General features: G+C 44.1%; 1 protein-coding gene across 1 annotated transcript; it reads left to right on the top strand.

Moving 5' to 3' along the window:
* Positions 1-1,563: 1,563 nt before the first annotated feature.
* On the top strand, positions 1,564-25,470 carry LOC132652361 (grainyhead-like protein 2 homolog). The gene is made up of 7 exons (XM_060377598.1): positions 1,564-1,711; positions 2,088-2,227; positions 4,450-4,481; positions 10,707-10,801; positions 13,825-13,910; positions 23,570-23,634; positions 25,356-25,470. The coding sequence occupies exons 1-7, from the start codon at positions 1,564-1,566 to the stop codon at positions 25,468-25,470; spliced, it is 681 nt and encodes a 226-aa protein (XP_060233581.1).
* Positions 25,471-26,188: the final 718 nt, after the last annotated feature.

Here is a 26,188-nt window from a genome sequence, read left to right as displayed (position 1 = left end):
AAAACAAAACAAAAACACAGCAAACTAACCAGGGCAATATTCAGCATGATGAGTGTTTTTCACATGACACTAATACTTAAAAATAACACAAAATTTGACAATGAAAAAATAATTTGTATAATTTTGGGATGTGTCTTGAGTGAACTATAATTTATAGGGGTAGATAATACATATTTGTATGGAATACTGAATTACACATTGCTTCCAACACATGGCAAAGTGCTCTGTATGTATCTAAGAAAAAATGTTGCCATTTCCCACTCCAAACTTGAAGTTGGTTTGAGCAAGGTGTTATTGGGGGCATTTAGAATTGATTTCTCTTTGTTTAAACACAAAGGCTCTACAAAAATCTGTGTTATTTTGATGAGTTTTTTGTAGCCGGTGTATCTATATTTCTCTATGTTGTCCCTCTTGCTGTGGATTTCCATGGCCTGTAAGTATCAATGACACCTCAAAATTTAATGTAAAATAGCATAAGAACCGCTATTTCTTTGGTAGTTTTTGGTATGAAAGGTGCATTGTGATTGTCTGAGTCCCATCTATGGAAAACAGCAGTGGCCCATCCTTCAAGAACTCCCTCCAAAGCCATGGTGCTCTTGCTGAACCCAAGTCCCCACCGTATCCTAGTCTTGTCTGGCTTTCTGCTCTAAGTCAGTAAGACCAGTAAGAGTCAGTGTGACCAAAAGTGTATTTGGTTTGTCTGAAGGGTGCAGATTACTGGGTGCTTTATGTGGTGTGTGTCACTGTTTCCTAAACAGACTGCAAGGAAAGAGACTGTTAACATGGACCTAGGAAGCAAGTTTGGCTTGGTGTCCTGTGAATGTCACCTGTGAATTGTGAATTCATGGTGTACTTGAATTCTGCTGAAGCCAGAATGGAGGAAGCTGTGCTGGATGCCTTTCTGGGATCAGGAGAGGAAAATAGGTTAAGAAATGGCCCAAAAGAAATATGAACAGCAAATGATGCTGACACCAGGGGCAGCTGATCAGGTAGTGGAGCAGGAGAAGGCCTTGAATTTGGCTAATAAGAAGTCAAATTACAAAGAACAGGAGCACAGAAGTGAGTGAATGCATGTTTCTCCTACGTGGTAGAGTGAGCACCATCTCTAAGCATACAGGGAAATACGATAATTTCATGTGCAGAGTGATCCCGCATCTTTGTGTGGCTACAAAAATGCCCCCTTTATTTCTTCCTGTGATGATTTTTGAAAAAATTCATAACCATAGGCAGAGGAAAACTTGCCCTGGGAAGTGGCACTTGCCTGAAAGCTGTCTGTGCCTAGGAGCAGACGCCATGGGCCAGTGCTTAGGCTGTTCTGTTAATAGCACTGAGCTACCCAGCAGGTGACACTGGGCCAGAGAACTCAGCCTGTTCTTTCCCCATGGATTCAAAAGCCAAGTTCATGGAGTAGGCATGAGACAGGAAGAGGCAGCAATCCGATGAGCTGGCCTTACAGGTCAGAATGTAGCATGAAGATCTGTGAGTGTTCTCATTTTGCTGAGGCAGGAGGCTTCCTGGCTTCCTCTTCCCATCTTCATGCTGTGTGTGAGAGAGAGAAAGAAAATGAGAATATTCTTTTATGCTCTGAAACATACCTTGCTTGGTCTCTGTTTTCCCCATCAGGGAGCAGAAAGAAAAATCCGAGATGAAGAGAGAAAGCAGAATAGGAAGAAAGGGAAGGGCCAGGCCTCCCAAACCCAGTGCAACAACTGTAAGTCAACCCCTCCCCAATGCTGATTGTAGCCAGCAGGGTCCTTTGAAGAGACAGAAGAAGCTGGCTACAGGGGAAGGTACAAAAGCTCCAGGTGTGGCCTGCTTTGCCCCTACAGTGCAGACAAGGGCAGCGTTGACATGGAAAGCAAACAGAAGTCCTCCGGGGTACACACAGGACAGCTGGAAGTGGAGGAGCCTTCCACCCTCATTGTACTTCCCAGAATCCCATGCTCTTTTTGTTTATTTGGGCCTGGGGAAGGGCATTTGAAGCATAATCTAGGCTGCTGGGAAAGCTTTGGGGGAGGATCATGGACTTGGCTGACAGTGTTCATGTATGCATAGCCCTGTTCTGTGGTTGCTGTGGTTTCGTGCAGCCTCTGACGGGAAGCTGGCCGCCATACCTTTACAGAAGAAAAGTGACATCACGTACTTCAAAACCATGCCTGACCTGCACTCGCAGCCCGTGCTCTTCATACCAGATGTTCACTTTGCCAACCTGCAGAGGACTGGACAGGTACTACTTTTGCTCACAGCCTCCTACTGCCCTCCTCAGGGTGTGCTGGTGTGTACGCAGAACAGGCCACAAAAATAAACTCAAGCAGCAGGGGAATGGCAACACAAAAAGTAGGTTTTTACAGAAAACATTGTCTTGGGTGGAAATACTGGCATGCTAAGGCAAAGAAAGGTGTGAGCTGTTATTAGAACATTGTTGACAACAGGACAGGAGAAAGCTCCTCATCTGCCTGTTCAAGTTGTGGTGTCTGTGAAGCAGACTCGGTCAGTGCACATATCGCCACCTAGTGGTGAGAGGTAAAACTGTTTCATTTCATACATACATTTGCCCAGAGGAGAGAAATTAAGATCTTGTCAACAATTTTTTCCTTAGCAAATTAGTAGTTCTCATTGAGTGGATAAATCATTAGTCATCTGAGGGAAAAAGAGTGTTAGATCTTCCTTCAAAAACACAATAGCCAAGTCCTATGGTTATATCTACAAATGAAATGAAGGATTGGAAATCAAATAAATATTCAATAATTAAATCATTATGACAGCTTAGTTTTGTGGAAGATTATGCAGACACTGAAATTTAATGATGAAAACTATGCATCCACAGGAGAATTAATTATGATTTTGTTCGATAAAAACTAAAAGGGTACTGGTGTGCTGGGTCTAGCACTCCGGTGCTGACGGAGCTGAACTGGAGCTTGCTCAGGGTTTTTCCTGTGCTAACTGAAGACTGGTCCTCTATAAGGGAAGGTTTACAGAATTCTCGGGTGATGCTGATGTTATTTCCTTTACTCTTTAAGGTTACTTCTCCCAAGGGAGAAATGAAAACTGGAGAAGAAAGAAAAGATGTTTCTTAGCATCAGCCCGAGTTTGTTTTGGCCATACTAATTGGGACTTTAATTTTGCCTCGTTTTGTTTTCTTTTGAATCCAGAATCCTTAGCTGAAAGGATTGTTTTGAGAAATAGGAGCATTATGACAAACTCAAGTCCCCTCACATTCTAAGTGCTGGGACTTGACATCAGCCTGATTTCTCAATCTTGCAGCTTCTCCTTTTTCTGGAGAATGTTTTATATAGTGACAAGGCAGCTGTACAAGCAGAGGATCATGGTGTGTGGGGGGTTGCATGTGTGCATATGCATGAGTGTGTGTGTTTATTTGTTTCTCGGTTCATGATATAATATGATAATAAATATATTCATACTTTTTGCATGGAGTACATTTCTACTAAAATTCATTTTAACATTTCTATCTTGTCTTATTACATAGAAACCAATATATAAGAGGAAAGAATATGAATATTGTATCTTTTCCAGAAAAGACAGCCAGCAAGGCTGTGTGTGTGAGAGAGAGATGGTTGCCTGCATGTGGCACCACTGTCTGGCACTGTCTGCAGGATACTTCAGTTTCTCTAATTCTGATTGTGCTTGCCACTGCTCGTTCCTAATGACACTTGTCCTTGGAGATCGTCCTTTTGCCACATGACCTTTAGAGCATGAAGAGAGTTAATGAATGAAAAACTGAAATAAAAAGAGGAAGATGTGGCTCCCCTTAAAGTGTGGAGATTTTTATTGTATATGTAAAGGACAAAGTAGGCAGAGGGAGGAGTCCAGGCTGAACATGGCCAGCTGACTAAACGGGCAAGGAGAGAGAAGTAAGAGAGAAGCCAAGAGCTGCCACCAGGTTCAAGAGGCAAAGAAAGCCAAAATGGCTGAGTTACATGCTGTTGGAACAGGAAGTCCAGCCAAGAGAAGAGTGTAGGGGAGGGGTTGGGGTGAGGTATGTTGAGAGGAGCCACAGGTCCTGAGGGATGCTGGCCCGATTTGATATGTGAAATAGGCATCCCAGTTAAATATTTGTCCACCAGTTTCTTTGCTGACAGTTTACCCTTACATTTCTGTGGTGATGGGAAACCAGGGTAAGCCCCCTTTGACGAACAAACACCCGGGAGCCAGCACAGCCTTTCTAAAGAATGTGTTTAGATCTTACCAACAGATTTTCTTATTGTCAGGAGCAACATTTGGCAGAGAGCCAGAGTAACCTGATCAGATCAGACCAGCTTAAGCTAGAAATAGTCACATTTCTGAATTTACTTTATAAAATCTAACACACACACCATTGCTAATCAAATGTATCTTTTTTTCCTCTTCACAGATAGTTTGTACAGTCAGACAACTCATTCAGATTTCTGTTTTATCCTGTCTGACATGAGCCTCTTGTTTTCCCCACAGGTGTATTACAACACAGATGACAAACGAGAAGGGTAAGAGCAGTCCTTCATTCTAAGCACATAATGTTTGTTTGTGGGGTGGCAATGCACCTTCCCAGCCTGGGCCGCCCTGGGCAGGAGATGGGACCTTCCCTTGTGCTGTGACCTAGAATGGAGAGAGGGGCAACAGGTGGTCACCTTTTCCTGCAAGCCCATCTTCTGTGCCTTCCCTTTCTCCCTGTGATCTGCCTTTGACTAAATGGTAATTTTGCAAATGTGGCCCATCCCTTCTAGTGCACTGTTTGTTGAAATCTTTCTGATAGCTCTTGCTTCCCATCGTTTCATCTCAGCACAAGATCTGGTTGAGAGTGTAAAAGCCTTTCCTGCTTTCAAAACTGCCCGAGACACAAACAGCTCCTGAAGCCTTACTCAAGGTGTTGAATGGGGCCTGAGTAGATTGAGAACCTGTTCACTGCCCTGTGGGTTTGGGGTAGGAAGTTGTCTTCTGTATCTTCCAGATGTGTCTCTCTGGCCCCATCTTTGCAGAGAATATATGCCCACCTATAAATGTTTAGGGGCAGCTAACTCTTCAGTGTAGTTTCTTTCCTTAACTCATTTTATATACTCAGAAGCTTGCAGGTATGAAAGGGCTGTTTTAAGGTCACGAGATGACTCTTCTAGGACACAGTAATGATGGTAGCACATTCTCACGGGGTAGGTGTTGAGCTGCCTTCTATTTGAATATTGCCAGTGACGAATGCTCTCTGCATATGAGGAAGCTCATTATATTATTTCTAAGAGCTGGGTGGTTTCAGCTTTTAGAGTTTAAAGGAGGAAAACTATACTTTGGCTTATTCTTTTGGAACAACATAGGGCAGAGGCAGGGGCAGATGCCAGAGCTGTTCCTCTGTGGCCTCTGCCAGTTAGAGAATGTCATTTAGGCTTCCAGTCTCTTGAATGACACTGCCTATGTTTAGTATGATCTTCTCTGGTTAATTAATTCTTTTTGGAAACATCCTGACAAACATACCCAAGAGTGTGTTTTACAAATCTTCTTAGGGTCTCTCATTTCATATTGGTTAACAGTTGAGATTATCATAGCACGTTCTCTCTGATAACAGTGTTCAACTTCTGTCCATTCACTCCTGCTCTGTTCTCTGGATAAGCCTTTTCCACCCTCAACATTCAAACTTCTATTCTTCCCTGAAACTGTTCTTAGTTAAAATATAATTTTATCTTTTAATATCTTAATTTCTCTCATGGGAGACTACTAAATTTATACAACAACAGCAAAAAAGGAGCATTTTGCCTCTGTGTAGGTTTGTGTACCAGTTGCATGCCTATTGCCCATGAAGGCCAGAAAATGGCATTGAATCCCTGGAACTGGAGTTACAGATGATTATGAACTGTGCTATGGATGCTGGGAATTAAACCCAGGTCCTCTGGAAGAGCAGCCAGTGCTTTTAACCTCATAGTTCTCCAGCCTGACCACTAAGTTGGTTTTGTTTTCTTTTTATTTGCTTTTGTTTTCTGAATACTTGTGTTTAGAACCTCCTGAATTGCAGATTATGTTGGGAACTCTCTTATAATCCAAAGGCTATATTTTTCTCTTAAAGCAGGCTAAAACCACATTCATTCCTTAATACGTATTTTATGCTTATTGTTTGCATTAGTTGTGTATACCTAACATCCCAAGATAAATTTCCTACAAACCATAGTCAAACTTTCCCATTCCTATGTAAAACACTTCATAATTGGTGAAGGAAGTATAGCTGATATCGCTGGCTTTATTCCTGAAGCAGAAGTTTTCAAGTGACAGACCAAGGGCCAGATCTTCTTTTGGTGGGGGTGGGGGTGGGCAGGGTCTCAGTCTGTAGCCCTAGCTGCCTGGAACACACCATGTAGGCCAGGCTGGCCTTGAGCTCACAGAGATCTTCCTCCTGAGTGCTGGGATTAAAGGTGTGTACGCCACACAGCCTCAATCACCCATTTTGAATGGTCTACAGACTAAGATGGTTTCAATAGTTTAAAAACCTCCAGTGAAGACTGGCATTACATGATCAGTGATATGAAGTACACCCGAGCCTCTGCAAGGAATGTTTTTCTGGAACACAGCTGTATTAGTTCCTTCATGTGTTCTCTATGGTTTCTTTGGTGATACAGCAGCAGAATTGAGTGTTACAGTAAGAATCTGAAAAACCTTTGCTGCTGGGCCCTTTTTAGACAAAGTTTGCCACCTTCCGTCTCAGAGGAAGACACTCTCAAAGGAATTAAATTAAATAACCCCCAGGCTGCTTAGGACTGGAACTTGTCCAGGACCAAATCTCTAAAATCAGTTGTAAATCCTTTAAGTATTGATTAGAAAGACAAGCATAGTGGCTCATGCCTCTAGTCCCAGAAATCAGGGATCTGAGGCAGGAGGATCAAACGTTTTGGCTAGCCCAGTCTGTCTAGAAAATAAAAACTCCCATTTCAAAAACAGAAATGGGTAGTTTGTTCTTTTTATCTTGGGACAGAAATAATCAAATTTCAGTTGGTTGGAACAAACAAGTGATTAGACCTATGAATTCTAATCTTTAAATCACATATTTTATAAAGAGACAGCATGGCGTCATGAAAAGAATGTTGGCTTGAGCTCAGGAAGCCAAGTCCATCCTCTGGACTGTTGTTTATCCACATGAAGCCTCATCCAGCCTTCCTGTCCCTAACCTCCATGTCCTCAGGACTATACTGAGGGTGCTGTAGAAGGCTCTCTCTCTTACATCCCCAGCATTTGGCATTTTGCTTAGTGGTATTCCTGAGATAAAGTTCACAGGGAGTGTTATAAAGGGGAACTTTAGGAGAGTGTGAAGTGATTGTGCAGACCCATCAGCCTGTCTTTTGCAAGCTAAGTGGCCAGTGACCTACCTGTAACTCCACTGATCTCTCCATAAGAATTGCCTGTGTTGTTGCGTAGTCATCCATTCCAAGGACAGCCATGTCCTGTACTTCCATACATCTCTGATTGAGCAATGTGGGCAGGTTAGTGCCTCTGTGTTAATGCATGCTGGGTCCTTGGCTATTGCTATATGTTAAAGTAATAGCACTCCCTGGATACCTTGGCTAGGTTCTGAATGCTTTTACGTGTATTCTTTTCATAATAGGAAATCTCGGAGATTTCCTATTATCTCCCAGATTTCCTATTATCTGCCATTAACAGTGAGGAAAAAGGCCTTGAGAAATTTGGAAACTTCTTCAAAGTTGTCTAGCTGGTACATGATAGAAGCACAGGTTGAGCCAGTGCCTACCCATAATTCCCAGCACTCACCAATGTGCCTCCATTGCCCCGTTTCCTCAATTCTAGACCCATGCATGGCTGAGGGGAAGGCACAGGGGTGGGGGCTGGGCATATCCTATTGTGTAAGCTTTCTGGTCTTTACCAAGGCCTAACCTTGTTTCATCTCATGAGCTCTCCTGGCAGGGCAGACAGATCTCAGAGCTCTGAGGACACCGTGTGTGCTCATCTAGCCCTGAGGAGGTACTAACATCAGTGGCATTGTCACAGCAGCCATCAGGACGATGGATCAGGCCAAGCTTGTGATTTTGAGTTAGCTTCACTGTTTGCAGTAGTTAAAGAGGCTGGAGAATAACCCGCAGAGCGTGTCTGTGCCTTGTGCTCTCCAGAAGTTTCACCATAAGTCCTGGTAGCTTTGTAGCCCTCTCCATCCTTGCTCTTGTATCAGACCTAACATTTCTCAGGATTTTTTGGATGAATCTTAATATTGTTTGTTGCTTCCAAGGGTCTTGTTTTCCTTGTGATTAACCCCACAAGCCTATGGCTGAGTATGCTGCTGGCCCTGGGTTTTTCTAACTGATGGCCTCGTGATGGAGATGATGTCAGGGAAAGCTCTGCTCTGTTGCTCTCTGATCCTTTGAAAATGATTATATAGTGTCACTGAGCTGGGCACAAGAAGGCCTTCAGCCTGCATTCTTCTCATTAGAATGCGGGCAAGTCATAGCTGCCTTGTTTGGTTTTGCTTTGAAAAATAAATGAAACTACTGGATTCATAACATATAAAACTTACTGACTCCTACTGGGTTTATAGATTTGAAAGTGTTTGGCCTCCCAAGAGAAATGTGGTTTATCTGAGATACTATTTTAATGACAAAGCCTGCTGTGGCTTGGATTAAGTTGTTCTCAAAAGTCAACTGAACTGGAAAAAATATAAATGAATCTTACTTTGTGAAGCAGCTTGACTCACACAGCATGAGAAGGTATCTGATAACATTTCAGGCAATTTACCAGTTATTAACCTAATAGTGCCTGGCTGCTATGTGTATGGATTTTTTTTTTAATCTTCTAGTTCTAAGTTCATGGTCACTAGTTCATGGTCACTACTATTACAGTTCTAAGTTCTTGGTCAGTTCCAAGAGGAGACAGTATCATGCCTGCTTTTATGACAAAGCAGCAAGGGCAAGGCAGAGGCAGCAGTGTTCTAAAAGTTCTTTACTGCCTTCAGGTGAGACCTGAGTCGTAGTTTTTTCCTTAGCTGTTTCTACTGTTTGACATAGAGGAAATAAAATAAGATGGCTCTTGATAGGCTATCCTCAAAAGCATCTCAGATTTCTTGGGTAGCTCTTTCATGAGATGATTCCCTTGAAGGTGGCACATGCGAATAGCCTTTTTTCCTATTAGCTGAATCACAGTGTGGAAGGCTGATTACACATTTGAGCCTTCTGTCATTGTGGACACAAGGGCTAAGATTGTTCTTATTCAGCTGCCTCAGAGTGCTCAGGACGTAAGTGAGCAAGGCGGAGATGTGTGTTAAGAAACTCAGTTGGCTGATGCTCCCTTTGGAGGTAAATTAAGTACCGTTGGTTTTAGTGATATAAGCTTCCAACATGGATAGGAATGTTTTCAGACTGTCCCAGGTAGTGTGCATGTGCTTTTATAAGCTGGGTCCCTACCAACCCGACTTGGGAAGTGTTGAATGGCTCTCTGGTGGCAGGAAGCTCACTCAGGCAGGAGTCACAGTTTTGTGTTACCCACAGGACTGGGGTTAATTACTGTGTCCATCTCCTATGTGAGACCAGGAGGTAGTGAGCTGTTTGCTCTGGGTGGAAAATCTAGTCTTCTCTGTTCTTGCCCTCAGCCTGTGATCATCAGCATCTTCATTGTCTTCATCTAGCACTTTGGTGGTGCTTCCCCTCAGTCCCCAACACTCATGGAATTCTCCCGGGAGCCTCCTGTAAATTTAGCATTTTTATTATTTTTTAAACCATGTGTGCATTGCATGTGGGTATGTACACGTATGTGCAGGTGTTAGTGGAGGTCAGATGCATTGGATCCCTCGGAGCTGGAGGACAGAAAGCTTAGCCCCCTGCCATGGTGCTAGGAACCTAACTCTGGTCCTCTACAAGAGCAGTGTACAGCCTTTATTGCTGAACCACCTCCCCAGTCTCCTTTTAAATTGTATTAAAGTAATTAATTTTTATTTGCACATAATATTTGTACTTATTTATCTGGTGTGGTACGATCACTTGACAGTGTAAATAGTGTATACTGATCAATTTGGTGTAATTAATACTTCTAGTTCCTCAAATATTATCATTTCTAAGTCAACAGCCTCCTTTTAGGAGACTGAGGAGCAGGAAAGTTGAGCAACATGCCAAATTTGTACAGTAATAAACTACAAAGCAGGGATTTTAAATCCATCGAGGTGGTCTGACTGCTGAAGTCCTGTCCTAACCATTCTGCTAAGTGATTGCTAGACACTGCCTCATGGGCTAGTCTTCAGAGAAATGATCATTTTCTACAAGTCTGCATCTACGCCTGAGACTAAAGGATTGTAAATCTCCACTTTTCTGATTTCTCTTCTAATTCCCTTAGTCTGTCTGGAAAGCATAAGAACTTTGAAAGCAAATGCAGAACTGACTCCAGAGAGAATGTTCTGGTCTCAGTGGAGTGGGTTGAACCTTCACTGTGGCAACCAGGAAAGGGAGAACTGTAGGAAGCCAGGACAGTCTTCAAGAGAGGTCTGTTGAAGTGGCCTGTGTTGTCTCCTGTCGGGAGCTCACCGTGGATGTGAGAGGCTGCTGCAACTTGGGTGCCATCAGCTTTTCCGTGGTCCTGACCTTCTGAACAGAAAAGGAGAGGCAGGCTCAGCAACCTCCCTTTTGTGGCTGCATCTTTCTCCCTCAGTGGGGATGGTGGTGTAGAGCCTGCAGGGGAGGACAGGTTAGTACCCTGTGGTGTGACACTCTCTGATGTATTTAACCATTTCTGCCTGTCTTCTCCAGCAGCAGCGTCCTTGTTAAACGGATGTTCAGGCCCATGGAAGAGGAGTTTGGTCCGACACCGTCTAAGCAGATTAAAGAAGAAAACGTAAAGCGAGGTATCTCTCCTTCCTGTGTGCCACTGGTGTGAAGGTTAGGGAGTGTCTTGTCAAGAACTCACTCCCTGAGACTGAACCATTCCCAATCCTGGTGGGCTTTCCCTCATATGGGAGGTTACAGGCTTTTCCATTACAGGCCTTGGAGGAACGGTTATGTGGCTCCCAACTCCTCCAGCAGGGAAATACATAGTTCAGAGGACATTGGCTCTGTGAGTGCGTCTCATGAACCAGTGATTCAGAGATATTCAATAGATAAAACAATTAACAACAAAAGGTTGGGCACGGCCATATGAGTGGTGGCTCCCAGTTCACCATCACTTGTTTTCACCTCCATTCCTTGGTGTCTTTTCCTCCCTGACTTTACTTAGGAATAGGGCAGAGTCATAGGGAAACCAGGAGTCACACTGGTGTGTGGAATTATATTTACAGCCTGGTAGCTGGTCCAATAACTATTTTTCAAAGCTTGTGAAACTGCCACCAAAATTGCCACTACAAATTGTATTGGCCTATAAGTAAAAGTTAAGGTATGGCTTCTGAAACTTTGAATTCAGACACAGAGGGCGCTGTAACTTACCAGCGGTAAGAACCACCTCCACGCTACCTCCAAGAGCTTCTCTTTGGAGAAGGATGGAGACATCACTGGGCCCTTGCTCTTAGCAGGTGCTTGGCTCGGGTATTGAGGGTTAGTGGCAGCTCCTACTTGTCAGAAGTCGCTCAAGAAGAATGGTGACAGTTAACAGCAAAGCCATCGTTACAGGTTGTTTTTCCTTTGCAGCCACTTGTCAGAGTAACTGGGTCAGAGTCATTTTGGGGCTCCACAAGAGGCTGCCTGCCTTTGGCTGTGTGATGTCTGGGATGTTCAGTGCTGGTTCCTGTTGTGGTTGGCAGGATTGTTGCCATTGGTACACCCCAGAATAAATCTAATGAAAACTGGCTCTGTGGGCAAGCCCTCTAACGGTCTGGAGCCCAGTATGGCCTCTAGGCTAGCTGTCAGCAAGCCTGACAGGGGAAGGCTGAGACTGCCCCACCTGCTCAACAAAACAGAACAAAATGAAGCACCTGAGCTCTTACCAGCCACCCCTGAGCAACAGGAAAAGCAATGGTTCAAGCTGAGGCTATTTATTAGTAGTGCTAATTTTAATAGAATGTAATCTCTCTAGGGTCATCCTGATGGAAGTTGCTCTTTCCCTCTCTTTCTGTTGTTGAGAGCTTCAAGAAGTTACAGAATTTCCATCAAGTAATAGCTACCAGTATGTCTTCCTCTTGAGTTTACTCTTCCTTATCTGGATGTAGCCAGGGTCCGCATTCTAAGTATTTTTCTCACACTGTTCACATTGCCTCCTTTTCTGATAGCCTTTGGGTTCTAGGCAGCTTAACTGACATGGAAGTGATGCAGGATTGCTTCAAGGGACTAAAGTTGTAAACTTGTAGGAAATGCCGTCAGTCTGCATATTTACTCGGCACTTCTGTTTTGATGTTTGATAAAGAAGGCACCAGTGCCCAAGTCTGCCTCTCTCCTTCCTCTGCCTCTCCTCCCGTTACCACAGTCACCGCAATCTACCTGAACATTCACAGGCCACAGAAGGGAGTTTGGGCAGAACCCCTGTCAATGTGGCCTTTATATGCACAGCTTTAAGAAAGCCTTTGGGACGGAGCGGGAGGGGAGACATGGAGTTTGGATTTGGCTGATTTCATTTCCCAGTCCTGCCTTTGTTTTTCTGCCGATGGTGATGGTAGCTAGGTGGATTTAAGATGATAGTTGAGATGTAGGCTCACCAGTGTTTTGCTGTTATTGTTTTTGCCTGGGGCAGTTTTCCCTAGTGTGGACAGATGAGGGGTTTCAGCTTTTTCTTCCCTTGGGTGGGAAGTTATGCTGCTGCCAGAGGATAAAAAGAGTAGCCCTCTGGAATGCCGGACTGCACCTGAATGACAGTGGCCAGTTTTTTGTTTGTTTGTTTGTTTTGTTTGTTTTTGTTTTCTGGAAGCTGCCCTTTCAGCATGATTGCTGGAGTGGTGGGCACAGGAGGAGGACTCAGTGGTCAGGGGAAGCAGAAGCAAGGGTGGCCATGTTTGTGGGACCCCACAGGTGCATCTTAGCCTCCCGAGGTCCATTTACATTGCTGAGATCAGCAGTGCCTGCCCATCTTAGCCTGCACACTCCCCAGTTCAGAGCTCTTACAGAGAAGTGAAAGGAAAAGCTATGCCCTCGCTGGAGGGCACAGGGGCCACACCTACTTCCTGGTTGCTTCTGTAGGTTGAAGACTGAGCCTCTCTGTGTGCTGGGCCTAGATGAAGCCTACCACATGGACCTTATTTCCCAGAACTGGCAGCAGGCACCTATGTGCTGGATGCTAGTGTCCTACTTCACAGATTATCCAGACAGGGAAAGATTAAGTCATTAGGGTCACAGCAGGGGCTGAGCTGGACTTGCACCCAAATCTGTGATTCTCTGCATCCTAAGTTCTTCCTGGACTGTCCTAGGTGCTACCCTGGTACCCTTCCAAGCCTGTGCAGGAGAATGTCTGCCTGACCTTCTCTTCTCCTGGTGTCATTCCTTTCTAGATTTGGTGCTTCTATGCTCTTCACAACTCAGAGATACTTGAGTATCTTAGCCTTCTCCCTCACCTCACCATGGTAGGAGCTGTCTGGAAAGCATCCTCTTTTTGGCTCTTTCTTTATGACTCTCACAATGGTGTCTAGGTCATCTGGTACCTGCCTGTCTCTCCTAATGGACCATAAACTCCCTAAAGGCAGAGAATGGGGTCTATTAGCTCTCTACCTCAACCTCAGCTCTTGGTATATACAGCCTATGGCACCCAGGAGCCTTCAGTGGTATTCACTGAATGAGCACAGGGAACAGTAGTCATGAGGAGACTGTGTGCCTTTCTTGAGAAACTAAAGTGTGGATCTAGGTGTCAGAGCTGGTACATCCCAGTAGTCATTGGCCTTTTGGCAGAGCAGGTGGTGTCAGCTTGAGACTCCCATGTGACAGGAGTCACACTGGCTGTCCCCTTCTCTTGCAGTGCTTTTGTACGTGCGGAAGGAGAGTGATGATGTGTTCGACACCCTGATGCTGAGATCGCCCACAGTGAAGGGCCTGATGGAAGCGGTAAGCCACAGCCCCCTCAGCCTCCAGAGTCCCTGCCCTGCCACCTGGGCAGAACTTAGGTGGCTCCAGAATCAGAAAGAAAGTGAAGAGTCGAGTTCTTTGTAAATATCCATGTCTGTGTCAGCCTATCAGCGTGTTAAGACAGACTTTTGGAATAACAGCCAAATTCCTATTGGTTCCAGACTAATCATCCCAGTCAGATGCTTTGGAGGAAGGATAACATGGGGCTTTTGTTTATCTGTTTTAATAAAACCAAATTAGGTGCATACAAATAAACACAAACCAAAAAATGTATGGTGCCTTGTTGGCTTGGGTAGCGTATTCCAAAGTGGAGAGAGGACATGTTGGTTATGGGGAAAGATCTGCTGCAGAACTGCAGTGGTTTGAGATGATTCTCCCCTTCTCTCCGCTGCCCTAGGCCAGGGTTAGCAGCACGACCTAGGGAAAGCTGTGTTTTATTCACACGCTGTTCACCTAGCTTTGACTGTGCCTCAGTATGAGCAGTTTCAGAGACAGCTGTGCAGTAGGGGATAGGCTGTGGCAGTGATGGGGACCAGCGCTGCCTCTCACCTCTCCTGGGGGCTGATGGTCTGAGAAATGCATCGGATGGGATATTTGGGCTTATGGCTGAACACTGCAGTACGTGAGGAAGTTCCTATGTGTAGACCACACAACACAGTGGCCTGAGATCACTTTCATTTGTACTTTTCCCTGGTGTGTGTCCATGCTAGAACATGCTACAAACCAGCGCTTCCTTCTCTTTACTGGCAGAGTAATCATTCACTGTATGAACACAACATACTTCATTTTTTTTTCATTCATTCAGCTGACAGGTCCATGTGCTTTTCCTTCTTGGGGTGCTCCTGAGAATGCCCTGCTGTGAATGCTCATGGGCTACTTTCTGTTTGGACATCTGTTTCCAATTCTTTAGGAGTATATACAGAGTAAAACTGGCAGGAAGACACAAAATGCCCTCTATTACACGATTCAGTTTATCAGTAATGTCCAGAATCAATGACTTCCGGGAGAGAGAAAGCAGGCAAGTTTGCCATGGGTTGGGGAGCAGAAGGAAGATCTACACTAGTGCATTTCCTGTGGAAGTGATGAGAATGTTTTGGAACTTGAGAGAACAGCTGTGTGATGTTGTGAATGTATTGTGAGTGTCTATCTACAGTTCTGAGTAGTAATCAGAAAAAAATTAGAAGAATGTGGCCACGGTGGGTTTCATACTGCTCCCACTCTGGCATTTCATGACCCTGGTCATTCTGAGCAGAGCAGCACTGTCACTCTCCAGAAAGCGCAGGAGGAGGCTTGGCAGCTTTTTATTTGTCGTGACTTGTGGGGACTATTGATTTCTATTCTACTCAGAGCAGAAACAAATCCAGAAGCAAATGCAAGAAAGACTATGGAACTTCTAATGAACTATGATTTTTGTTGTTTGTTTTGTTTTGAGACAGGGTCTTACTGTGTAGCCCCAGCTGACCTGCAATTCACTGACTGTATAAGCAAGGCTGGCCTATATAATTCAGAGATCCACCTGCTTCTGCCCCGGTAGTGCCAGGACTAAAGGCTGTGTCACCACCATCATGGGCTCTGAATTTTAAACTGATTAGAAAGAACAGATACTACAAAAGGCCTAGAAGGGATGAACCAAGATTTTTTTTAATGACCTTGAAATTGCTGAAGGATGGATAAATGGTCTACAAAATAATGTAAAATAGTCAGATTTCTCTGAACATCATTGTCCACTTCCATACCTTAGTCTGGTTTTTAAGAGCAGATAAAATAATTGTTTATAGGAGTATCTAGAGGTTATTTCAATGCACATTCTTAGTCCTTCCTGCTGAAGAGGCAATGTTGCTGAAGATTCAGGCTGACCTGGATTCTTGCCTCACCTTTCTGAGCACAGGGATTATGGGACTGTAAGCATATACCAAGAGGCCTTGTAGGAATCCATATTTAACCAACTCCTAGAACAGCCTGTGGGATGGATACCACAGATCTAGAACAGGTTTGAACTGCTGTGCTATGCTGGGATCCTGCTTTGGTCCTTGGTGTCTTTTTTTCCTTCTGTAACCTCTGTCTACTTTCATAAGTACCCTGAAGATGTGTTCACACTGGACCACTGTGGAACAAAAGGTCACTTCACCTACTCAACAGCAACTTTTCTAACTTTTCAGCCTCCCTTCAACTCCTGTGTTGTTTTGGTAGATGGTAAATGGGGGTGAGGCAGGGGAATGGGTAGAGAGAGCTGCAAGCCTTGGAAACTTCAGGTTCCCTCCATGGCTTTAGTCATAGTCTTCAGGCAATTCTGGCTTCATCTTCCTTTCAACTTGGAACAAAAAAGTTTCCTTAACGTTTAACACAAACTACCTGCTTGTTTCTGGAGTGTTACAAGTGGGAGAGGTGGTCAAGAAGAGCCTTTTCAGGGTCCACAAGTGGGCTGGTAGTGATCTACAAACCAAGTTCATTGACCTTAGGGGTGTCAAGACCACAGGCTCTGTCGAAGGGGACCATCAGCGTGTGATGGAGATGGTGTCTTTTGAAGAACACTAGAGCTTACTAATGTAGTTCTCTTTTTAAAAATGATTTATTTGTTTTATGTGCATTGGTGTTTTGCCTGTATATATGTCTGTGTAAGTGTGTCAAGTCACTTGGAGCTGGATTACAGTCAGTTGTAAACTGCCATGTGGGTGTTGGGAATTGAACTCAGGTCCTCTGGAAGAACAGGCAGTGCTCTTAACCACTGAGCCATTTCTCCAGCTAATGTAATTCTATCCTGAGTTGATTTGTGTCTCTGTGTGAGGTAGGACAACTGACTGGAATGTGGATCCGCCGAGAACCAGGATATTTTATTATACTCACATTTACCAGTACATGTTTGTATGTTATAATAAATATGTACATGGGTATATAATATGCATGTGTAATGTATGTGTATTCCTATATATTGTAATATGTGTGCATAAAATGAATACATAAATTTATACATCATCTCTCCATATCTAGAATTTGTTTCACAACTTTCCATAATACTAAACTTCATGAGTACTCAAGTCCATGTATTTTATATAAAATAGCATATTCCTACGCAACTTCAGCAATCCTCCATCTGCTTTAAACCATCCCTAGTTACACTACCTGATGAATGTAAAAGCTATGTAGATAGCATTGTTTAAGAAGTAATGGCAAAAAATGTCTATACATATTCAGCACAAGCACAACTTTTATAAAATACTTTTGATCTTTAGTCACTTAACCCTGTGGGTGCTGCCTGCAGTTATCGAGGGCAGACTGTATAGATGTCCATATTGTTAGTGGCATAAATATGGGTGATATGTGCTTGTGTGAAATGAATCCACATATGTAAACGTGTCAAGAGTACAGTAGAGTGGTCAGTATTCCCTGTCTTCAGCCATGACTCTGTTACTTGGATATATGTTCCCTTTTACTTATTTTATTGCAGTTTTGTCATTAGCATACAAGACATTAGATTAAAACATTTTTGAACGAAGTGAATTTTAGTACACTCTCCTCCCTCAGTCTTCCCACCTCTTGTCCCCAACCTCTGGCAACCTCCTTCAGTCTCTTTTCTTCTTTCATGTCATACGTGCCCTCGTTTTTTCTGGTTTTGTTTTTAAAGTAGTCTTTTACTTTTTAAAAAAAGAAAATAATTATTGACAATGATGAAATGTGACTCTGTCACCTAAAAAAAATACAACTGTGTTTCCACCCTTCCTTCAGGTGTGAACTGGTATTTGAATCAGAAGGTACCATATCAGACAGATTCATGAACAGTTCCGAGGTGGTGACTTTCTGTAGCCCACATGGATGTCCTACAGCCTGTGAGCCAGGCCACATGATGGGTGCAGTAGCTCGGTTAGCTAGAAGGTGGTATGCTCACTTTAAAAAAACTGGTGTTTGTGTGTATGTGTGTGCACATGTGTTTTCATCAGTGAGCATGGGCTGTGTCATGTGTGGAGGTCAGAGGACAACACTGAGGTCACTTCAGGTTCCCCCTGATTGAGATAGGCTCAGTCTCTGCTGTAGCACCTGCTGCAAGTTCATGGGAGCTCGGCCATTGCAGGTGTGCACTGCAGCATCTGGCTAAACGTGCAGTTTGGACATCCAGACTCAGGTCCCCATGCTGTGTGGCAGGCACTTTAACCACTTAACCACTGAGGTGTGTGAGCTTGCTGTTTCTTGAGACTGTTTCAGAGCTTGCCTGGCTCTTACCACAAGCATACACAGCAGCAAGCAAAAGATCATACCTCCTAACTGTGCTACTTCCTGTGGGCCAAGCATTCATACACACTAGTCTAGGGGGGCCATTCCTGAAACCACCACATAGTAACCTTATGAAGAGTGAACTTTGACCACAGAACCTCGGAGCTTGTTCTGGAGGTCAGTGAAGCCACTCAGACCTCAGGGCTCTTGCACATGCTGTCCCCTCTGCCAGGATGCTCTTCTTTCATATCACGATGTTGGGGCTGCTCACCCCCAGCTCGTGGGGCCTGTCAGACCACTCACATAAATAACACCTCTTCTCTGTGTGCCTCCACCTGCTTTATTTTATTTCAACCTGGTGTCTTGATCAGTTTTTATTGTCAACTTGACATGACCTAGAGTCACCTAGGACAAGGGACCCTCAGTTGAAGAATTGCCTGAGACAGACTGGCTTTTGGCCATTTCTGTGAAAAATTGTCTTGACTGATGAATGATATGGGAAGACCCAGCCTGCTGAGTCAGCACTGTCTCTAGACGGCTGAGCAAGAGCCAGTCAGAAAACCAGTAAGCAGCTTTCCTTTCTGCCTTTCTGCTTTACTTCCTGCTTGAGTTTTTTAGCTTCTCAGTAACAGACTGGTATTTGAGGTATAAGAGGAAATAAACTTTGTCCTCAAGTTGCTGATGGTCAGACTGTTTTGCTACTGCAAGAGGAAAGAAGCCAGACCACCTGGCATACCTAATATTGGTTGGGTGTTCCTTCCTTCTTTTCTCCAGTAGAATATGCAGTCCCGAGGGGTTTGTCTCTTGCTGTCAGTTGCATATCCTCAGGCCTTGGGCACAATGTTTGTTGCAAATGTTTGCTATTCGCAGAGTATGTCCCACCATGCTGAGTGCTACAGGCTCCTTTTAATTATTGTCATACTCCTATGAACATGGCATGGAAATAGCATCATCACCATTTTACAGATAGGGAAAATGAGGCTGGAAGACATAGGTGCCTCTTTTACCAAGCTCTACCCCAAATGGTGGCACCACCCTAAGCTCTCCATCAACTCAAGTCTAGGTAGGCAGATGTCCATATGTTTACATAAAAGAAGAATAAACAATGCCAGTCACACAAAGAGTAAAGGGAAAGCAAGAATCGATAATAAGCATCTGGGAAAGAGGCGGGATAGACAGTTGATTGATCAGCCCTTTGCCAAGTACATGCTTTGGAGAGTGGAGAGCCTAATTACTGAAAAGAGGAGCCAGGAATCGATTCCTTTTTCTTTTAGAAAAAAGGGCGACTGAACAGACATGAGACTACTGCTGTTGAGTAAGCAAACTTTTTCACTTGAAAATTAAAAAGAAATTGCAAGTGACACTAACCAAAGCCAAATCTTAGAAGGCAACTGAGTGAGAATAATTAGGTGAAAATACTGGGGACTCCATCCTCCCCCTCCCCCTACCCCCAGCACACGTACACATGCAGCAAGCACTATGCACAGAAAGGAATGCTATCCAGGGCTTCCTACTTTTTTGTGCCATGGGTGCCTTTTGCAATTTCAAATCCATTGACTCTTTGAGAGTGCTTTTAAGTATCTAAACTAAAACAGAATTACAAAGAAAAGCAATGGCATTATGAAAGGCAGTCACCAAGATGGTAGAAAGTGTCTGTGATGTAGGATAGTGCATCAGATATGATGTAGGGATAAGATGAGTAGCACCCAGTGCGGTGGGTGAGTGCAGCCCATACTGTGAAATGCATACAGAAATTTTTAAAGATTCATTATTTTGTGTGTATGTCTGTGCACATCTGTCCCTACTGATGAGGAAGTAGTGAACATCCTTGTGGAAATAGAACCCGAGTCCTTTGCAAGAAGAACAAGTGCTCTTGGCCGCTGAGCCAGCTTTCCACCCTGCAGGCCGAATGCTAATGCACCACAAAATATCCGTGATCCACACCACCAAAAAACAAGCTAGTTGCTGTGTGGGAAAGGCATAGAAAGGTTCTGGTTTGAGGCTAATTTAAGTATGGGTGTATGTATGTTGTCCTATCCGAGTTCTGTGCATCGTCTTGCTGTGGCTCTGGCCAGCTATGCTGAGGAAGTAATCAGGAAATAATGTGGAAGCAGGCCGCTCTCAAGGAGTTTCTGAGAACTAGTTCTGTTCACTGAGTGGTTCTAGATCCCCAGGGAATGAGTAAGGAAGTGAGGTCACTCTTGAGAGCCTTGCCATTTCAGCAAGAACTGAATTCAGTTCAGAGCTCAAAAGACAGAGCTAGCTCACCATACCGGGTTCCTCTCTCTCTCCCTCCTCCCTCTCCCTTCTTCCATCTCTTTCAGGGTCTCATGTGTCCCAGGCTGCCTTCAAAACTTGCTATGCAGGGGAGGTTGACCTTGAACATATGCTCCACCTGCAGTGCTGAGATTGTACAGATACCCTTCACACCCAGTTTATGTGGTCTTGGGGCTCAAACCTAGCCTTGTGTATACTAGGAAAGCACTCTTATCAACCTGTCTAAAATGGAAGTGGCTCCCTTTTATTTGCATATGCAAATAGGACACCAAGGGGCTTGCTAAATAGTGTAGGGGCCTCAATGGGAGGAAGAGAGAAGAGAGTAGAGGCAATGTAAAGTATTCCTGAGAGGCTTAACATTTTTTATTAACTTCTCAACTTTTTATTTCTCATTTTATTGAATTATGGTTCAATTGTCTTTGTTACACATTATATGACAGAGTATCTTTGGGAAATTCAGTATGTATGTGTAAATGCATTTACTATTATATAAACTAGACCAACCGTATCATTGTAATTTATCTGCTAAATTTCTCCAATTCTGAATTAAGTCTTCCACCATGCGTGTGTGTTTTTGAGACTTCCTGTGTCCATTCATTTCCCTTAGCTTTTGCCTCTCCAGCTGCTACTCATCTGCTTCTCACTTTATCTGCCTATTTGTTTGTTTACATTTTCTGCAAACAGGCCCTTCTAACACAAGGCCTGTTTTCTTTGCTGCCTCCAGGCTCTTGTGAGAAATGTTGCCTTTTCTATTTATTTGCACGTTCATGTGGAAGTCAGTAAACAACTTGCAAGAGTCAAGGTTCTTGCCTTCCACCTTGTGTTTCTGGAGTTGAGCTCACCTGGCCAGCCTTGGTGGTGAGGGCCTTTACCCACTGAGCCATCCCACTGGCCAACAAGTGTGTTGTTTTGTTTTGTTAACTTTTGTTCATTGGGCCTTATTGTGGCTGTGGGGAAACCTCATCAGGACCACCAGTGATGTGCCCCACGCAGGCAAGAGGATACTTGTCTAGTCTGTCTTTATCACCCTGCCTCTCTGTCTTGCTTCTGAGTGTACATATGGTGAAGAGGTCTTTCTGCCCTGTGGTAGGGATGGAAAGGCAGGAACCTAGGGTTCTCTGGAACAAACTTTTCTCAGGATCTCAGCTCTCCCCTAGGGTTCTGCAGCCCTTTTCTAGCCTGTGCTGCACTTCCTAAGTCTGGGTCCCAACCTTACCTGTGAGCCACTAGCGAGGGGATGGCACATAGTTGGAGTAGATCTTTCTCGAATACATCTTGCCACTTTGTACTTACAAAAATGACACAATCATAAAAATAAGCACTGTGGAATTATACAAAGTAAAAGGGAGCTTGAATCTGACCATTTATCAATGTAGCTATCATTAATAGATTGCTATGTCATTTAAATATTTTATATACATTTAAATATATGTAAACATTAAAAATTCAGATAAGATTATACTATATTGACAAATTTTCACTTATTTTCCCCTCTAATATGCTAGCAATTTTTAAAGTGTAAGTGAAGAAAATGTCAAGATATTTAATGCATATTTGTTATGACTTTCCTCTGTTATGAACAGGTATGTTCCAAACATGTTTGAGCATGAGAGTATTTCTGTATGTCCGATTACTAGACATGATGTCAATGGCTCATATTCACTTTTAAAAACTATGCTTCTGTCAAACTTCTTTTCCAGGAGGCTGAGGGTCACTATTCCTTATATAGAATCTGAACACTGCTGTTTCCTCATGCTCTGACCAACATTAGATTATGACTTCAGTTTTGTTTCGTTTTAGATTTTTTAGATTAATTTTTAATGTGTCATTTGTCTGCCGTGTGTGCAGGTACATATGGAGGCCAAAAGAGGGCATCAGATCCATCAGAGCTGTAAATCAAAAGCAGAAAATGTTTAAACCTGCTGGATCTCTCATTCCCTTCCTTCCCCCTGCCCCCCGCTTGGTTTTCCAAGACAGGATTTCTGTCCTGGACTCACTTTGTAGACCAGGCTGGCCTCCAACTCACAGATCCACCTGCCTCTGCCTTCCAGAGTGCTGGGATTATAGGGGTGTGCCATGGCACCTGGCTCATTTGCATTTTTGATAGTTAAATTAAAAGTACTATCCTATCATTATTTTCATTTGAAATTTTTAAGTAAAAGTTCAGTGCAGTTTTCATATGCTTATTGCCTGATTATATTCTTCTTGTATATAATTTTTCTGTTTTTTTTTTTCTTCTCTGCCCTGTTCCCCATCGAGTTCTTTTTAACGAAGCAGTTTGCTCTGTATATATTGTTTGTATTTTAAAATGCTTCCCAGCATATTATTTTTCTTTGTGGTATGTTTGAGCTACTGATATTTTAGAATTCCACAGTTATTACTATTCAGGCTTGTTTTGCAGGTGTCATGTCTCCCAGAAAAACTGTACTTAGGATGATGGCTATCTGAAGAATGAACTCATGTTTATCTTTTCCTGTGCTTTCATGGTCTCAGTGGTCTCATCTTTCATATATAAATCTTTTATCCACCTGAACTTTTTCTCTCACTACCTCTTGAGGTTGGTCTGGAGAGCATTCCATCGCTCATGCTGACCTCAGGGCTGGGCTCACAGGGGTGAACCACTGCAAGTGGCTCAGTTGAAATGTGTTTTGATGCATGGCTACCTATTTAATCCAACATTGTGAGTAGATGTTTTTTTTTTTCCAAGGGATCGGAAATGCCACTTTTATCAAGATTGTTTTGCTGAGTGATTTAAGATCTATCCAAAGGGAGAATCAAAATTGGGATGGCACTAGACATGGGCTCTGACACACTGCGAAGCATGAGCTGCATTTCTCTTCCTTCTAAGGGCAGAGGAAATAATGACTTGGTGAAACTAGTCAGGGCCATAGTTAGTGAGCTGTGACCCTGTGGCTGCTAACGTGGATTGGGGCTCCATTCACTTCTCTACGCCTCATTTTGCTAATCTATAAAGCCAGTGGCTTGGGCTGAATGGTCTCAGCAGTTAGTGCAGGGAAAGTGTTCATCATGAGATTTCCTGACGTGTCTCATTAGGGGACTGTGCTGTGCTCAGATGTGAGGTCTGAGCTGGAATGCTGTGCTTCCCAGTGTGTCCCTGCTCTCTGCTGACCACTTTCCTGTTATTCATGTTTCAGCTGTCTGAGAAGTATGGGCTGCCAGTGGAGAAAATCACAAAGCTTTATCAGAAGAGCAAAAATGGGTAAGAAAAAAGCTAACTCAGCTAGCTGCCCTGTCTGCAAGGTACATTTTTAATATAGCTTTACCTGTTGTCACATCCGTGGCCCACGATGCTAGCAGTTCAGGCAGGGAGACCCACGGTGCATTTCTAACATGTCACCCGAGGTGCTTTCATCTACTGACAGCCTCACATGGGTGGGAGTAGTCTAGAGGTGGTGGGACATCGGGGAAAATGACGTTGCAGAACTACATGTAGCTCTTCACATTGGCTTCTGAGTGACACAGTACGGACAAAAATTAGCTGAGGCTAAAGGAAATTATTTCAAGGTAATCATTAATGAAATCTCAAATGGGCGTCAGGCTGCTCGCCCACATGGTAAGGAACAGTGAACAGTTAGTCCTTCCTGGTTGGGTGGTGAGGAGCCTCTGGGTTCCCTGCTCCATTTCCTCCTCACAGGCTCACTGAGGAGGAATGAAGCCCAGGGCCTGCTTAAGTATTTGCCCCAGGTCTCACTTTCAGTAAACAGAAAGCATATTCAATGCCTGCAGGGCGGTGGGCCGCTTCAATGGCCTCAAGGATCAAGTGCTTCCCTCTCCTCTGCCCCTCTTAAGACCTTTCTAAGGCTTCCTCTTTGGGAGTAGGTACCATAAAACTCTTCTGGACCCTTTTCATAAAGAAAATATGGCCTGGGTTCTCGGGCTTTCTGATTTTGCAGTCTTTGGCTGACGGAGCATCAAACTTGAACTCCTGTTAGACACTCGGTGAATGTGTGCTGCAGTTCTTTCCAAGATCAGTGCAGTAGGCTGGGGATACCACTTTGAGTGAAGCCTCAAGTCTTGCTGGCTAGAGAGCTTCAGTGTGGACAAACACACTGCTGATAGCACTGCCTTTCAGCACTGGGCCTGTGAAGGCCTATGCATAAGGCTTTTATCCCAACATCAGCCCACTAAGCGTGGGTGCCTTTTAATTCCATAAAAGAACAAACTGAAGGTATGGCAGCATCCCTGATGACACCACTATAAAGTGATTCAGGGAGTCATTCTTTCTCAAATGGAAATCTCTTTGGCTAACAAGAGTGAGACAGGCTCAGGCACTTCTCAGTCACAGATAGAGGTGCTGGAGGGACACTTTACTGGTTAAGAGCGTGTGTGGCTCTTCCACAGGACCCTGGTTTCATTCTCAGCACCTACATGGCATCTCACAACTACCTACAATTCTAGTCCAGGGGATTAAATTGGTCTTCAGAACTCTGAGGGTACCATGCACAATGCACACATACCGTACACAGAGATGCATTCAGGCAAAACACTCAAATATAAGACAAAAACAAAATTTATATAAAAAAAATCACAGATAGACTCTGGAAGTTGGTTTTCTTGAAACCAAACCACCATGGAGTAGGCAGCCAGGAAGAGGTGAAGTAGCTTGGGGTGAGGCAAAGCCAGCTTTAGACCCAGCTCAGGCGTTCATTGGCTGGGTGAAGTTGGAGAGCCATTGACCTTACTGAGTTGTTTCTTACTTGCAAAGCGCTGCTGATAAAACTTGCCTTTATAGTTGCTGTAGAGTCATATGTAACTTTTACTGTACATGTGTGTTCAGCCAAGGGCAGTTGAGGTTTGTAATGAAAATACAGAGGGGCCTAAGAATGTGATTAGTCAGTAGCTTGAAGGCTGCTCTTGCATAAAGCCCTCTGTTCACTGGCTTTGTTTCTTACCCCACCCCATCTCACCCAATTTCGGCAGCATCCTGGTGAACATGGATGACAACATCATTGAACACTATTCAAATGAGGACACCTTCATCCTCAACATGGAGAGCATGGTGGAAGGCTTCAAGATCACGCTTATGGAGATCTGAGCACTGGGCCCAAGTCCCCTTGACAGGAGCTTCCGGTGCACTCCTTCCTGGGAGAGGTGGGCTCGCTGCCCTACAACCTGGAGACCCATCTCACCCATCTCAAGTGACTGTTACAAGACTGCTTGGAAGGGGGCAGGGCCCAAGGCCCACCAACAGACCAACAGTCAACTCTTCTACTTGCTTGGAGCTGAAGCCTGTATCCCTCGGCTAAGTTCTTTAAGCCTGTCAGGCCCTTATTTATTGTCCATTTTTTCCCCAAGAGCCTGGAGTCCAGGCCCTCCAGGACTCTACAAGTTACTGATAGCTCCACCTGAGACCTCCAGAGTTCCCCCTTCAAGGGAAACACAGCTAGTCCATTCATCTCGAAGAGCCTGGGGAACTGCGATGCCTTTTTTCTTACCTCTCCACATTTCTTGAGTGGATGGACAAGATGAGCTGCTTCTTGGCACAGTCGTCATGGGTGGGGTAAAGAGGACACCCATTTTCTGGCCTGGAACCTTCAGGTTGCTCTGAGGAAGGTCATTTTGCTTAAATACCTCCAGGGGATCTCAGCAAATAGCCACTGGGCCTTGTTCAGGAAGACATTCTGCTACCATGTCAGTAATAAGGAGCACAAAGTATGATTGACAGCCATGTACATAATTTGTACCTAATATTGCAATAATATATTTTACCTGTGGTGTGTGGGCATGTTTACTGCCATTGCCCTGGAGGGGAC

Source organism: Meriones unguiculatus, chromosome 1 (genome assembly GCF_030254825.1).
Source record: "Meriones unguiculatus strain TT.TT164.6M chromosome 1, Bangor_MerUng_6.1, whole genome shotgun sequence".
Lineage (NCBI taxonomy): Eukaryota > Metazoa > Chordata > Mammalia > Rodentia > Muridae > Meriones > Meriones unguiculatus.
Note: the sequence above shows the minus strand (reverse complement) of the source record. Positions and strands in the feature narration are given on the sequence as shown.

Coding starts and splice junctions, on each gene's coding strand:
- LOC132652361 (XM_060377598.1), top strand. CDS start 1,564: ATGAGAATATTCTTTTATGCTCTGAAACATACCTTGCTTGGTCTCTGT. Junction 1,712..2,087: donor CCAAACCCAGTGCAACAACT/GTAAGTCAACCC, acceptor GGTTTCGTGCAG/CCTCTGACGGGAAGCTGGCC. Junction 23,635..25,355: donor TATCAGAAGAGCAAAAATGG/GTAAGAAAAAAG, acceptor CAATTTCGGCAG/CATCCTGGTGAACATGGATG.